This window comes from Gossypium hirsutum, chromosome D11 (genome assembly GCF_007990345.1).
Source record: "Gossypium hirsutum isolate 1008001.06 chromosome D11, Gossypium_hirsutum_v2.1, whole genome shotgun sequence".
Classification (NCBI taxonomy): Eukaryota; Viridiplantae; Streptophyta; class Magnoliopsida; order Malvales; family Malvaceae; genus Gossypium; species Gossypium hirsutum.
Window position 1 is genome coordinate 63,326,005 of NC_053447.1, and position 14,567 is coordinate 63,340,571.

General features: G+C 35.0%; 1 protein-coding gene, 1 long non-coding RNA gene and 1 pseudogene across 3 annotated transcripts; all 3 read right to left on the reverse strand.

The window, feature by feature from the left end:
* Positions 1-64: 64 nt before the first annotated feature.
* On the reverse strand, positions 65-3,891 carry LOC107942993 (disease resistance protein At4g27190-like; annotated as a pseudogene).
* A 1,448-nt stretch (positions 3,892-5,339) lies between these two features.
* Positions 5,340-12,545, reverse strand: LOC107942996 (transcription factor ILR3). Of its 2 annotated transcripts, XM_041104805.1 has the most exons (5): positions 12,159-12,545; positions 10,770-10,832; positions 10,183-10,260; positions 5,958-6,120; positions 5,340-5,816 (listed from the first exon to the last, which is right to left on the reverse strand). In XM_041104805.1, exons 1-5 carry the CDS (start codon positions 12,296-12,298, stop codon positions 5,547-5,549), a joined length of 714 nt encoding a protein of 237 aa, XP_040960739.1. In that variant the 5' UTR covers positions 12,299-12,545; the 3' UTR covers positions 5,340-5,546. The 2 variants fall into 2 exon arrangements, with proteins under 2 accessions (XP_040960739.1, XP_016732214.2); XM_016876725.2 differs by lacking the exon at positions 10,183-10,260 and having other exon boundaries at positions 12,159-12,438.
* On the reverse strand, positions 9,166-10,176 carry LOC121223402 (uncharacterized). The gene is made up of 2 exons (XR_005920738.1): positions 9,708-10,176; positions 9,166-9,390 (listed from the first exon to the last, which is right to left on the reverse strand). It is a non-coding gene; the product is annotated as an uncharacterized lncRNA (long non-coding RNA).
* Positions 12,546-14,567: the final 2,022 nt, after the last annotated feature.

The window sequence follows — 14,567 nt, forward strand, 5'->3', positions numbered from 1 at the left end:
TTTAGAGATTTGGATGAGTGATCAAGTTGCAATTATCCAAGTACAGAATTGCAAGTTTCTCTTTTTCCCTATTTGGAGTTTATATTATTTAGATTTGGATGATTGGGGGATTTTTTTTAATCTTCCATGTTTGTTTTATTGTCTATGTTTGGGGTGGTTGTTTCCAATAATGTTAACCCCAAATTTGAACCTGTGTTTTCTCCTTGGGCGTGCAGGATGTTCGTATGTATTAGATTCGATGTGGATGGTTGCACTATACATCTTAATGAACATTCCTTTTGAAATATAATTATTTTTTTGTAAATTGTATAAAAAATAGCCTTACTTAAATGAATTTCGTAAGAAGACATTTTTTAAGGAAGAAAGTAAGGACATGTGACACATATACATAAAACATGCATTTCATGAATTCTTTTTCAGTAATCCAATCCCCAAGTTTGTTTGCATTCAACACAAGCACCGTCATTATATTTTTGAGAAATATATACATAGTCAACCTTTTTTCAAGCCCTAGGTATATATACACACAAATGCATTATTTTGGAATTTGCTATTTATGACATGGGGAGAATTGTTCTTACCATCTATCATTCTATGTTTCAGCGTAGGGGTTTCAGTGGTTGAAATCGTTGCTGAAGACTGGATTTTATCTCATCATTGCTGTAAATAAGGCGATTCCACCATTGCAACTCCCTCTTATTTCTTTAAGAGTGGCTGCTACTCCATTGCTTGTTGCAAAAGGAAGCTTTGTTAGCATGGGACAGTTTCTGACTTCAATCATCTCCAATGCAGGCCAAGCAGGTAGTCTTGAACAAATGGTCTTTAACATAGGCAAATCACTCAATTCTATGACCCTTAGTTTTGGGATCATTTCTGCTGACACTTCTCCTCCAATGATATATTTCATTTTGCTACAGTTTTTTACCTTGATTTGTTCAAGGTTTTTGACTTGTTGAAGTAATGCAAAGGATATGAGGGCCCTCAGCTTCTTACAGTCCACCACTTCAATGGTTTTTAACCATTTGAGGCATCCTTTTCTTGGAACCATGCCACCCAGAATTGCACCCAAATTTTCTAATCGATTGAGGCTTAAATGCTCCAAGTTTGGTAAGATGGTTCCTGAAATGTTGTCTCCACTTATCAAACTAGTGATGCAATCACACTTTGAGATAGAAAGTGATTTTACGCTTTCCAGACTTGACAATCTATGGCTGATTGAGAGTTCAGATAAGGCACTTATGCCTCCACATATAACCAGGTCCAAGGCACTTGCAGTGTCTAACAAACCATTGAGTCCTTTGATTCCCATGAGGTCAACCCCTCTGAGAATGGCTCTTTTTTCATCATGTTGAGTGGCTAGATTGTTTGAATCACAACTTCCGGGGCTAATTTGAATGTTGAACTCTCTCAGTTTCATCAACCAAGCAGAATCCAGGGTAACAGAATCAACCTTGTCTAGTCTTAGTTTAACTATTGAAAGCCGATCCAGAGTGAGTATTTCATTGAATGAAGCCTTACCATAATCTACATTACATCTGGTATCCCACTTGTATGCACTGAATGACATGTCTAATAATTCCAGGCTTTGCAACCCTGAAATTGTACCAGCTTCAATGGTTTCTAGATGGTGTGTTCGGAATAAATGTAGTTCTTGTAGCTTCTTTAGCTTGCTCGTCCCGTTTGGTAGTTCTCTCAATCGAGTTCCTGAGAGATCCATCACCAGGAGTTTACGTAGAGCTCCAAGTGAAGGGAGTTTCTCTAGATAACAACAGTCTCTTAGTAGAAGAGCTCGAAGCTCTTGGAGCTGACTAAGAGAAGGTGGCAGGGTAACTATATGAGACTGGCTCAAATTAAGGACTCTCAACTTTCTAAGTCCTGCAAAGAGATTGTCATGGATTTTGTTAATAGGATTACCCACAAGGATTATCACGGTTAGCTCGGAGAAACCCGAGAATTGCTTCGGTGGCTTTGTGATGTTGGTAAACAAAATACTTGCACAAGGTTTCTCTGAGCCTTGTTTTGTTGATATCCATATGGCTACATCCCTGACCACATCATGTAATTTCACAGTTCCAGCACAATCACCCTGTTCTAATAAGCAAGAGTCCTTCAGAGTTTCAATCAATGCTATCCCATCATTGAAACAATCTTCCAAAGGCTGGTGTTCATTGATTAATCTATCAGCTATCCAGCATTGAATCAATTCATCTGTTCTGATCGAATAGTTTTCTGGATATAAAGAACAAAAGAGAAAGCATGACTGCAGGATCTTACTTGGCAATGAGTCGTAACTCAACTTTAAACGACGATAGACTTCGTCCTCGATGTTTTTGACGTGAGGGTCTGAATGCTGCAAATGGTGAAGTGCGTGTTTCCACAACTCAATCCTTCTTTTGTTCCTCATTGACTTCCCAACCGTTTTGAGAGCTAATGGCAAACCGCCGCATTCTTTTGCAACTGCCCTTGCTAGTGGATTAATGCTTGGTACTTCAACCACATCACCAGCATTTTGAGCAAACAAATTCCAAGCAGCTTCTTGTTTTAGAACATCTAACTTGATCTCTTCATCTGTCATCATTGCTCGGCAGACATCGAGCGATCGAGTTGTCAAGAGAATCTTACGGTTGGCTTGATCATCAGTTTGTGGAACTCCCACAATGTCCAAATCAATATGCTCCCAAACATCATCCAGAATCAGAAGGAACTTTTTCATCATCAATCTTTTAAGCAGCATCTTAGCCCTTTCTTCTATGACCTCATTGGGATCCAATTCCAAGTTCAATCTCTTGGCTATCTGAGATTGAACCTTTTTCAAATCCAAGTCCTTGGACACTGTGATCCAAATGACAATATCTATTGATTCCATCAACGAAGATGACTCCAGCTCGTTGTTCAGGTTCCGGACCAATGTAGTCTTCCCCACTCCGCCCATTCCCCACACAGCTATCCTCTTGTTTTCGTCCCCTTTCAACAATTCCATTAGTTTTTCTATCATCTCCTCAGCTTCTCTCTGACCGGCTAGAGACGGTCCTTGTTGTTTCTCGACAGCTCGCACCGGAGACTTCTTGTCCGTAACAACATTATCGAAACAGCACGAATTAATCAGCTGCTGCACCTCAAGTTGCTTCTTGGCCATACGTCTGCAGAGCCTATACCGTGGAAGAATGTTGCAGCAAGGACCACATCCTTGAACAGCAAGCCTGTCAGCCTTTTCAAGCATTGGCTGCACTTCTTGTTCGATCTCTTCGACCTTCCAGATCCATCCTTTGACTTGTTCAGTAGCACATTTCCCTTCAGTTTCAGCTAATCTCACATCCTCTTCGATCCCATTCTTCCGGTCCTCGAGTTTCTCGAACTCTTTCCGCAGCCGTCCGGTGTTATGTTGGAGTTTTATAACGGTGGCAATGCTTGTAAAGAAAAAGCTGAAAATACATCTACCAGTTTCAACAATGACTGAACCCAAGGGATCCATGGCTGGAGGAGTCGTAAAGCTGTGTTTACATGATGATTTATAGTGGTAGATGTCGACAAAGCGCCAAATTCATAGGTTCAACCAAGGCACAAAAATTGAAATAGATATTTGTCACCACCCTTACGAAACTTCTAGGCGAATAAATATATGTATATTCTCTTCTTGTACCTTGTACTCTATGATTACGGATTGTCTTTTCTATGTTTCTACCATTTTCTAAGCAATGCTGTTTGTTGCTTCCCATTGGTATTGCACCAAAGTCATGAGGTTTTCTTTAGATAGGGTAAGTTGGGACGTGAAAACACGGCACAAGCACGACACAAATGCATTCATCTGTCCTTTTTTACACATTATAATTAACAATCACATATGCGAGCTCGAAAGTTCGAAATTCAATATCTGCGAGTGTGTTTTTTTTTTCAGAGTGCGGCTTAATTGTATAAAAAGAATCTAGTTCATATGATGCTGGTATCATTGAGGTTATTCGCTCTCCAAATTAAAGAAATTTCCATGCAGGTCGAAATTTGGCTTTTCTTGTTTGGTGTATGTGTTTGACCTTCACTTTGTTTAACCTAGCAATCTATGTATAACTTGGAGAAACTCATCACTAACTTTGATAATATAGAACCAGACTAATAATGCCAATCGTGCCGTTCAATCAGATAATCCAAGAAAATGAGGTTAGCTAATGTAGTGTATATAACAAGGAATCATGTCTAAAACCTAGTACCTCCTTTACTTGAAATAGCTATAATAATATAAGTACTAACTACTAATTAGTTTATTGTTAAGTAAGGTTTTACTTTATGAAATGTAACTTCTGTTTTATTAGTGAAAGAAAAAATATTTAATAACTCAAACAATTTTCTTAAAAATTTAAGTTACATCAAATATAAAGTAATATAATAATGGTAGTTTACATGATAAGAGTGTGGAGAGCCACTAAAGTGAGGGTGATTCAATTGTGGATGGTGCGAAGAGTTATTAAGAATGGTGGTTTTAGAATGTTGAGGTCATATTTGAGAAAGTGTGGGCATTATATTTTCACTCTTTTTTCTCCTCTTAGAAGAAAGGGTATTTATAGATCAAGAAAGGTACTTCTTGGGTAGAGTCCAGCCTAAACTCAGATTAGAGTATGGTTCGAATGTGACCATATTTAAGATTGATGAGCTTAGAAAGATAAAAATATTAATGAGTTTAGATTTAATGTAGTGACTATTTTAAATGACATCGCGATGATGTCTTTTCCATTATGATGTGGAATGCTCATGTATAGGAAACATAGAAATTACTCAAGCGTAAAAGTATAACAATTTATAAATGTAAGAATTTTAATTTTTATAAAGTTATATGCTAAAATTTTACAAGTTTTTTATATGGTTATAAAATAAAATAAATTTAAAATTTTTTAAATGAAAATTTTTTACAAAATAACACCTAGAATTTAACATGTAATTTTATAAAAAAAATATGTTCAAATAAAATTCAAAGTTAAGATTTATAAACATTTTCAAATTATATAATTTTTGACAAAATTAAAGAAAAAATAGAAATAATGCTACACGCAGCAAGGAGTATAATTGTATTTTTAATTTTTAAGTAATTTTGACATTCTTGAAAACATAAAAATTAAAGGGAAAAAAATTAGAATTTACACTCAACAACTGTAAATAATTTTCCTCACAAAATAAGTTATTATAATTGTTTCAAAATAATAACAATAATAAAAATATGACTCATTTTAAAGGTCATTAATTCTATCAAAAGTGTAGAAATTGTAGTATTTTGTGTTAACAATGACTGCATTTAGCTCCTATTTCCATACATGAAGTGGAAAAGGCCTACAGCATCTCTGCATGGAAGCATATAATTGAAGAGGGATACATGTATTAGCAGATGAAATTACTAAAAATTTACAAGTGATTTACCAGCTTCAAATCATTACATTACAATTGAGTCACCCAATAAATCCAGTTAGTTTCTTCAGTTAAAACTAGAACATCTGAGAATAATGACCAACTGCATACACTTCTTTGTATCAAAATGCAAACCCAAATCATTGTAGGTTGCCACCTTAGGCAACCGGAGGGCGGAGTACATGATCCTCTGAGGTGTCTAACGACGCAGGCGGCATAAACTGCCACATGGCAACTCCAGGATAACCAAAGAAAGGAACCAACTTGTTTCCTGGAACTTGACCTTGGGCAGTAGCAAATGCAGCAGGGAATGCAGGTGCAGGAGGCATGAAGCTGGGTTGTGAATTCATGGCCTTCAGCTGTTGCTCCAGCTTTTCCTTCTCGGCCTTCAGCCTTTGCTTTTCATCACGAAGTTCATTCTTTTCAGCCTAAAAAATGAGGAAATACAGCTTAATCTGGTGAAATGCATATGTTTCTTAAATCATTTCCGAGATACTGGCAGCTCCCGAATAGAAAATAGCTTCCCAAAGTTATGATATTACCATAAATGAACGTCAAGGCATCCTCACCTTCAATTCTTTAATCCTGTCATGGAGACTTGAAATTGAATCCTTCAATTTCTGGGCTTCACCTCGTAACTGGGTTACCATTCGGACAGCATCAACCAAAATAGCAGCCTTGTCTGTCTTGGGAGGCTTTTCAGGTTCCAAAATAGAACTCAGCTCCATAAACCTGTTATTTACAAAATGTTGAACTGTAGAAATCAGAGTATTTTTTATACTAAATAGAACATAAATCAGAGTTTTTATATACAACCTATGACACTACTTTAGGAAACTCTAAGTTAGGAAAGATATTAAATAGGAGATATGATCCCTTAAAATAAGGGATTTTAATAAAGAAAATATCTACAAAATATTCCTAAAATATTTACAGAATATTCCTACACTCCCCCTCAAGCTGGAGAATATACATTGTATAATCCCAGCTTGAATAGGAATTTATTGAACACAGGTTTTGGCAAAGCCTTGGTAAGAATGTCTGCAATCTGTCCTTCTGAAGGAATGTAAGAAAGAGTGGCTGTCTTTTTGTTGACTTGATCAGCAATAAAATGCCTATCAATTTCAACATGCTTTGTTCGGTCATGTTGAACTGGGTTCTTGGCAATCTGAATGGCAGATTGATTATCACACAAAACTTCAAAGTGATCCTCCTGATTTGTGCCAAGTTCTTTTAGTAATTTAAGTAGCCAAATTCCTTCGCATATCCCCAAAGCTAGTGCTCTAAATTCAGCTTCAGCACTACTTCTTGAAACAACAGATTGTTTCTTACTTCTCCAAGTTGTAAGGTTACCCCAAACAAAAGTGCAGTACCCACTAGTGGATCTTCTTTCAGTGAGATCTCCAGCCCAACTAGAGTCTGTAAAAATCTTAACAGTTCTGTTTTGTGTCTTCTTAAACATTAAGCCGTGTCCTGGAGTTTTCTTCAAGTACTTGAGAATTCTATTTGCTGCTGCCATATGCTCTTCAGTAGGATTAGTCATGTGTTGACTTATCACATTTACGGGAAAAGCTATATCTGGCCTTGTCAAGGATAAGTAGATTAGTTTCCCAACTAACCTTTGAAATTTCTCTCTGTCTACTAAGGACTCATCTTCTTTATTGAATCTCAAGTTTGCCTCCATTGGTGTATCAGCCGGCTTACAGCCAAGAAAACCAGTTTCTTTGAGTAAATCAAGTACATACTTTCTCTGGTTGATCACAAGTCCTTCTTTTGATCTTGCCACCTCCATTCCTAGGAAATACCTTAGCTTTCCCAAGTCCTTGGTTTCGAATTCCCTGTTTAACAACTTCTTCAAATTGCTAATCTCTTCCTCATCATCTCCAGTAAGAATGATGTCATCCACATACACAATTAGGATAGCTTTCTTATTTGTAGAAGTTACCTTGATGAAAAGCGTATGATCGGCAAGGGACTGCTTGTAGCCATTTTGAAGAATGACTTTAGTGAACCTCTCGAACCAAGCTCTGGGTGATTGTTTTAACCCGTATAGAGACTTGTTGAGCTTGCAAACCTTGTTGCTACCTTCAATAGACTTTGAGCCAGGTGGCAATTGCATATAGACTTCTTCCTCAAGCTTGCCATTAAGAAATGCGTTTTTTACATCAAGTTGGTGTAATTTCCAATCGCAATTTACAGCCAAACTTAGGAGTACTCGAATAGTGTTAAGCTTTGCCACAGGTGCAAAAGTTTCTGTGAAGTCTATCCCATATGTTTGCGTGAAACCTCTGGCCACTAGTCTAGCTTTGTATCGTTGGATACTGCCATTGGAGTTATACTTTACAGCAAAGATCCATTTACAGCCGACAACCTTTTTTCCTTGAGGAAGGTCTGTAATGGTCCAAGTAGCATTTTTCTCTAGTGCACAAATTTCCTCTTCAACAGCCCTTCTCCATTTTGGATCCTTTAGAGCTTCAGCTATGCTTGTGGGAACCTGTTCTTTATCCAAAGTTGCTGTAAATGCTTGAAAAGACGGCATCAATGAATTATAACCAGTAAATTTTTCAATAGGATGCTTGGTGCACTGTCTAACCCCTTTTCTAATAGCAATAGGAAAGTCATCTAGAGTAGTGGACTTACTGATTTCTTCTTCCATTTCGGCAGCTGGACCCAAATCCAATTCTCGGCAAGAATCAGATTGCAAAACAGTCTCAGGGATATGTCTTCTTTTTCTTGTGTAGACACGAAGCTGTTTGGGTGATGGTGTTTTTTGAAGACTGTCAATTGGAGTAGGTGTATTTTCAGGAAGAGTGTTTAAAGTGGGTGTAGGTGAATTAGTCATAGGTACTACAGGAGAATCAATGGGAGCATTCACAGGTGACAGATCTGCAGGTAATGGCGAACAAGATGGCAATTCTGAAGGTTGAGAATGAAGATTAGAAGGAGATACCTGTTGTGGCTGAAAATCACTCCATGTTTCCCCCTGAATTTCAGCCTGAGTGAAATAGGAATCCTGCTCATAAAATGTTATATCCATAGTGGTGAAAAATCGTTTAGAAGGAGGATGATAGCATTTATAACCCTTCTTAAGTGAAGAATACCCAACCAATACACATTTTAAAGACTTAGGATCTAACTTGGACTTATTAGGAGCAATATTTTGGATAAAAACAGTGCAGCCAAAAATTTTAAGTGGCAGAATGGAGGAGATAGGCTTAAAATGAGGAAAGTGCTGCAAAAATATAGATTGAGGCGTTTGAAATTTTAAAACCTTACTAGGCATCCGGTTGATTAAATATGTGGCAGTTAATAAGGCTTCCCCCACAAATATTTAGGAACATTAGTGGTAAATAGAAGAGAACGAGTAACTTCAAGAAGGTGCCTATTTTTTCTTTCGGTAACGCCGTTTTGCTGTGGGGTTCCAACACAAGAACTAATCTGAACTATGCCCTTTTCCTTAAAAAAATCACCTAAAGACCTAGCAAAAAATTCACTGCCATTATCAGATTTAAAGAGCTGGATTTTAGACCCAAATTGAGTGAGAACCATGTTATAAAATTGCACAAAAACACTAGCAGTTTCAGATTTATCTTTCAGCAAATAAGTCCAAGTTATCCTACTGTGATCATCAATAAAAGTGATAAACCACTTACAATTATCAGCATTCTTCACCCGAGAAGGGCCCCAAATATCACTATGGATCAAAGCAAAAGGGTAAGAAGGCTTGTATGTAGAAGGAAAATAAGATGATTTAGTATGTTTAGCAAGAGAGCAAACTTTGCAAGAAAAAGAATTAGGCCTTTTATTAATGAATAGAGCAGGAAACAATTTTGCAAGGTATTGGAAACTAGGATGGCCTAAACGAAAGTGCCATAACATAACAGTATCAACTTTTCCTAAAGCGGTAAATGACTTGGAGATCTCGATTTTAGGAGAGGTAGGGAGGATGTAGAGACCATTATGCAAGCTGGCCTTACCAATCATCTTCTTCGAGTTCAGTGCCTGCAAAGTACAATCACGATCATTAAAAATTACAGAGCAGTGCAAGTCTGTGGACAATTTACTAACAGAGATGAGATTGCACGCCAGATTTGGTACAAAGAGAACATTTTTAAGTGCAATCTGTTCATTGAGAATAACAGTGCCATGTCCCTCTATTTTGCACAAGGTACCATCAGCCGTTTTGACAGCTTTACCAAATGTATGGAAAAAATTGTGAAACAATGCCTTGTTACTAGTCATATGATCCGTAGCACCAGAATCGAGGATCCAATTAGGAGTCAACTGGGAGGAGAAAAATGCAGTAGAAGAAAGGTTACCTTCTGGATCTTTTATGACCAGATTACCTTCACAAGACCCTTCAAGAAAATTGTTGCCATTCAATCAATGGCAGGTGATAGTCAGACCAGACGAATCTGATGGAGCATCGGAACCAGAAAAATTTTCTGGATTTGAAGTAATCTCCGAAGTAGGAGAAGGAGTTTCGGACATGGTCTAGGTTGAAAAAGAAATCGTAACCTAAGCTGATACCATGTAGAAATCAGAGTATTTTTTATACTAAATAGAACATAAATCAGAGTTTTTATATACAACCTATGACACTACTTTAGGAAACTCTAAGTTAGGAAAGATACTAAATAGGAGATATGATCCCTTAAAATAAGGGATTTTAATAAAGAAAATATCTACAAAATATTCCTAAAATATTTACAGAATATTCCTACATGAACATTCCTGCTTGGCATGGAAAGGAAAAAAAGCAAAGAAAAGGCACAAGAAGAGAGATGGGAGTACTTCTCATTTAGCTTATCCCTACGCAACTTCTCCCTGCATGCTTTGGAGCTTGAAACATTGCAAGACTCAGATCTAACTCTGCATTAACACTTGTGTCTTGTCAGTTTCTTGTTAACAGAATTGATACATTTGTAGCACTAGCAACCGAGTCTATTACATAAATGAGAAATACAAAAGGAATATTCAACAAGAATGTCAAGATCATGCCACATCGGAATCATCTTATCAATGCTGCTAGAATGGCAATAATCTCAGTTTAGTTGAGAATCTATTTGGTATTGCAAAACTAACACAAACTAAAATGCTTTAGCTCCGCAAAAATAATGCCCCTATATATTATTACCTTTTATCTACTTGCCAGAACTATGCCTCAGCCTTAAAATGTTTTGGATATTTTTATATGATTCCTTTAGGTATTCTATACTCACTTAAGTACACCAATTAAATAAGTTCTTAAAACTTTCATAAACACACGAGGAAATAAACAGTGAAGACTAGCTCATCACGAAAGTGAAACTAATGGTAGTTTCTAAAATCAATTTTCCCCCTCTAATAAATCATAGAGATCATGAAAAGAAAGAAAGTACCTCTTCTTTGAACCAGATTCCTTAAGGCCATCTGAATCCTCAAACGAGCCGTCAATTTCCACACTAGAAGCAGATCATACCACACAAGAAAGAAAATAAGAGTCAGGACAAACAAAAGAAACAAAATATCCAACTGAAGACATCTGAGCCACTACTATTGAGAAAAAAAAAGAGAGAATTTTGTTTGCAAATAAACAATGAACTACAGATCTACACTAGAATGGAAGTTATAAATCTTCCAAATGAAAACTTCTGCTCAACAAAAATAAAAAAATTCAGAAACAAGGTTTTTCTTTCAATAAAAATTTCAAGGCAAGGTGGATAAAGGACCAAATTAATGGTGAACATGGCAGTGGTGAACAAGCATTAAGAATTTAATTAGGCTCCTGCTAGCACTTAAAAGGTTTATCCAGATATGCCCCTACCCTCTAAATGGACCTAAATTCTTATTTGGTAAACATCTCAAGGTTTCGTGAAGCAAATCCCATATTAGGTAAAAAGCATGCGTAATAAAGCAACAAATGTTACTGCACATGGCAAAACACTCCAAAGGGGCACCCTACAGCATCCTCATCATACCAGTTTGGAAGAAATTTATAAAAGGATGCTTCCACAAGCAGCTTTGTTCAAATATGAATTTCATAACGTTGCTTTGTTTTCCAAAGAATCCTCTGAGAAGCATAAAAATAACACAAGTTCATGATAATTTTGTTTCAGAGGTTGGGTGTAAAACACAACATACTTTGAAAAATAACATGAGGTAGAATGTATGAACTACGACCCAAGAGAGCATGAATGGTCATTAATTACAACTACAGAGATCACAACGCCATAAAACCCATGACAACTTGAGCACTCGAGCCGCGTACTGTCAAATTGGATGGCATAACAAGCACCATAACTTAACCAAATGCCCAAATTAATAGGTTGTTTGAAACACATACCGTCTCCTTGTCTAGATTAAAAACACTAACAACCTTCAGTTAAGATGAAAAATTGATGAACTTTACAACCTATACTTAAAATCAATTCTCAGGACACTAAATATACAGAAAAATAAGCTAATAACCTTATTTTAACTACACCGAGCTAACCTAAACAATCATATACCCTAAGAAAAATAAAACTATACGATTTTTTTTAATGAAACCCTCACTTCATTTTACAAGCAATAACTTTAACGAGAAAGAAACGGTGGAAAATTAAAAAAAAAAACTTGATCACAATTTCGAAGAAACCCAAATCAGGTTGAACAAAATGAAATCACACTAGATGATCAAAATAATATAAAAACAACGGCAATCGATCAAAGATTCAAATAAACTTTTCAAAACCCTAACTGAATTAGGGAAAAAAAAGAGAGTAAAAGAGGGATTTTTTTGGTCATACCTGAAAACATTAGAAGATGCATTGATTGGCCGAGTGGGCCAAGAAAATCCGGAATAAGGTCCGTCAGGGGCAGGGATATCGTTGATCAAGGTTGCATAATCGAAGCTAGACCAATAATTGGTGTTTTCAGGTGATACCATTCTCCACTGAATTTGCTTTTAGGCGGAAGGGTTTGGTTTGATTTCCGGCTTTTGGCAAAGAAAATGGAGTTTCTGTTTGGCAAGAGAGAAAACTAAAAACAAAGGGCGGGACATAGAGGATTGGTGGGAGGGGATGGGCATTAGCACCTTGGAACCCTTTTTTGGGCTTTAAAAGCCCAGTTGGCAACTTAGACCAAGTCTGAAGTTCCTTCGGGTATGGAGTATCAAATCCGGATGTATATCTCACACACATTATGCATATTCCATTCAGTAGCTATACTATGATTGAGTTGGTGTCACGTGTCGGTCGACATTAACACTAACTCAGTTAGAGATATTATATTTATATCTTATCGTATTTATTTTAAATTATATTATTTGAGGATATTATAATTTTTTTATTTAAAAAACAGATAAAAATATACATATAGTGGTATTTGGACCTATGTATCACTTAACTAAAGTTTTATTTTGATATTTTTTATACATTTTAATTTTATTATATACACTTTATTATCTGCATCAATTGTATATATTGAAAATATTGTGGATTGAGTTGGTGCCATAAGTTAACTCAACATAACTCAAAATTGATGACAACACTATGATAAACAATTGTAGTGCATTTAGTATTCTTAATATGATGTATTTACGTATTTGAATTATGTTTTACTCGCAATTTAATCTATCTCTTTTAATTTTTAACATCGTACATATTTCATATGTTATTATTTAATTTCAAACCATATGTTTCATTATTTATTGTATATTGTTAAACAAGTTTTAAATATATAGTTTCCACACATACGCATTAAATTTCCTACTATATTATAACACAATTATATTTTTTTCATCCAATAAAATTCAAAGTCAAAGTCAAAGCTTTCAATAGACGACAAAATTTTATTTAACATTATTTTCTTTATTTAATAAAATCTTAGAATGAATTGTTAAAAAAATCAAAATCAAAATTTTATTTAATCTTTAAGTGATCACAATTTAAAATTTAAAATAAATTATATTATCACTTTTTTATCAAATAAATTAAAAATAAATATTTTCTTTTTTTTATTTGAATTTCAAGATATTTTATTTCAAAATAGAAAAATTTGCAATTTTTAATGAAAATTGTGATTTTGATGTTAGTTTAATAATCACGTTTTGATCTCTTATTGTAATTTTTTTCTCTTAATGACTAATTGAAATACATGATTTTTGAAAATTCTTTATATTATTATCGTGTAACAGCCTGTTTTTAAGTCAGATCGAAATAGTAGTTTCGAGACCACAAAATCGAGTTAAAATATTTATTTTATTATTTTAATAAATTTTTCTGCATGATAGAATGATAGTATAAAAATTTCGTTAAGAAATTTTAAAGTTTAAATGCTTAATTCAGTAAAAAGGACTAAATCGCATAAAGCGTAAAAATTGAGTTCTATAGTTTAAATGTTTTAAATGGCTATGGAATTAAAATGTACAAGTACTTAAAGGGTAATTAGACCATTCATAAGGTGAGTGGACTTTCATGGACATTAATGGCCTTATACTTGATGATTTAAATGGTTTAATAACCAAGGGTAAAATGGTTTAATACCTATGCTTTAATTTTTGGATTGGTTGATGAATTTGTGAGTTTTCATTGATGATAGTTTGATGTTTTTGTTGTTTGATGATGAAAAATAAATATTTGATGTTAGATTATTGTGTTTTATGAAGTGATTTTTGATGAAAATGCAAATTAGGGATTAAATTGTGAAATGTGTAAATTGAGTAGTTGAAATGTGAAATAAATGCAAGTTTTGGGCTGCTAGGGACCCCTAATGAATTCGGCTAAGCATGGGTATATCGAAATTTTGTGTAATTTGTGATTTTGTGAAATAGGGAATAAATTGAACAAATGTGAAATTTAAGGGGCTAAAGTGCAAAATGCCCATTTATGTGTTTTTGGATGAAATTGAATGAATATGTTTTTAAATAATTTAAATTTGAATTGATTTAGATCAAGAAAGAAAGAAATCGGAGTTAGATCGGGGAAAGTCGAAAGTTATCAAGTAATCGATCCGTTTCGCCAATTTTGATACGAGGTAAGTTCATAAGTAAATAAATGTTTTTGAAATTAAATATAAATGTTTTATACCTTGCTGAAATTAAATTGTACATGGTTATATATTTTCGATATTGAATTGTTTATGTATATATGATGCCGAATTGGATTTGTATTTGATTATACATTATCAAACTTGATTCGTGTATGGCTATACATTGC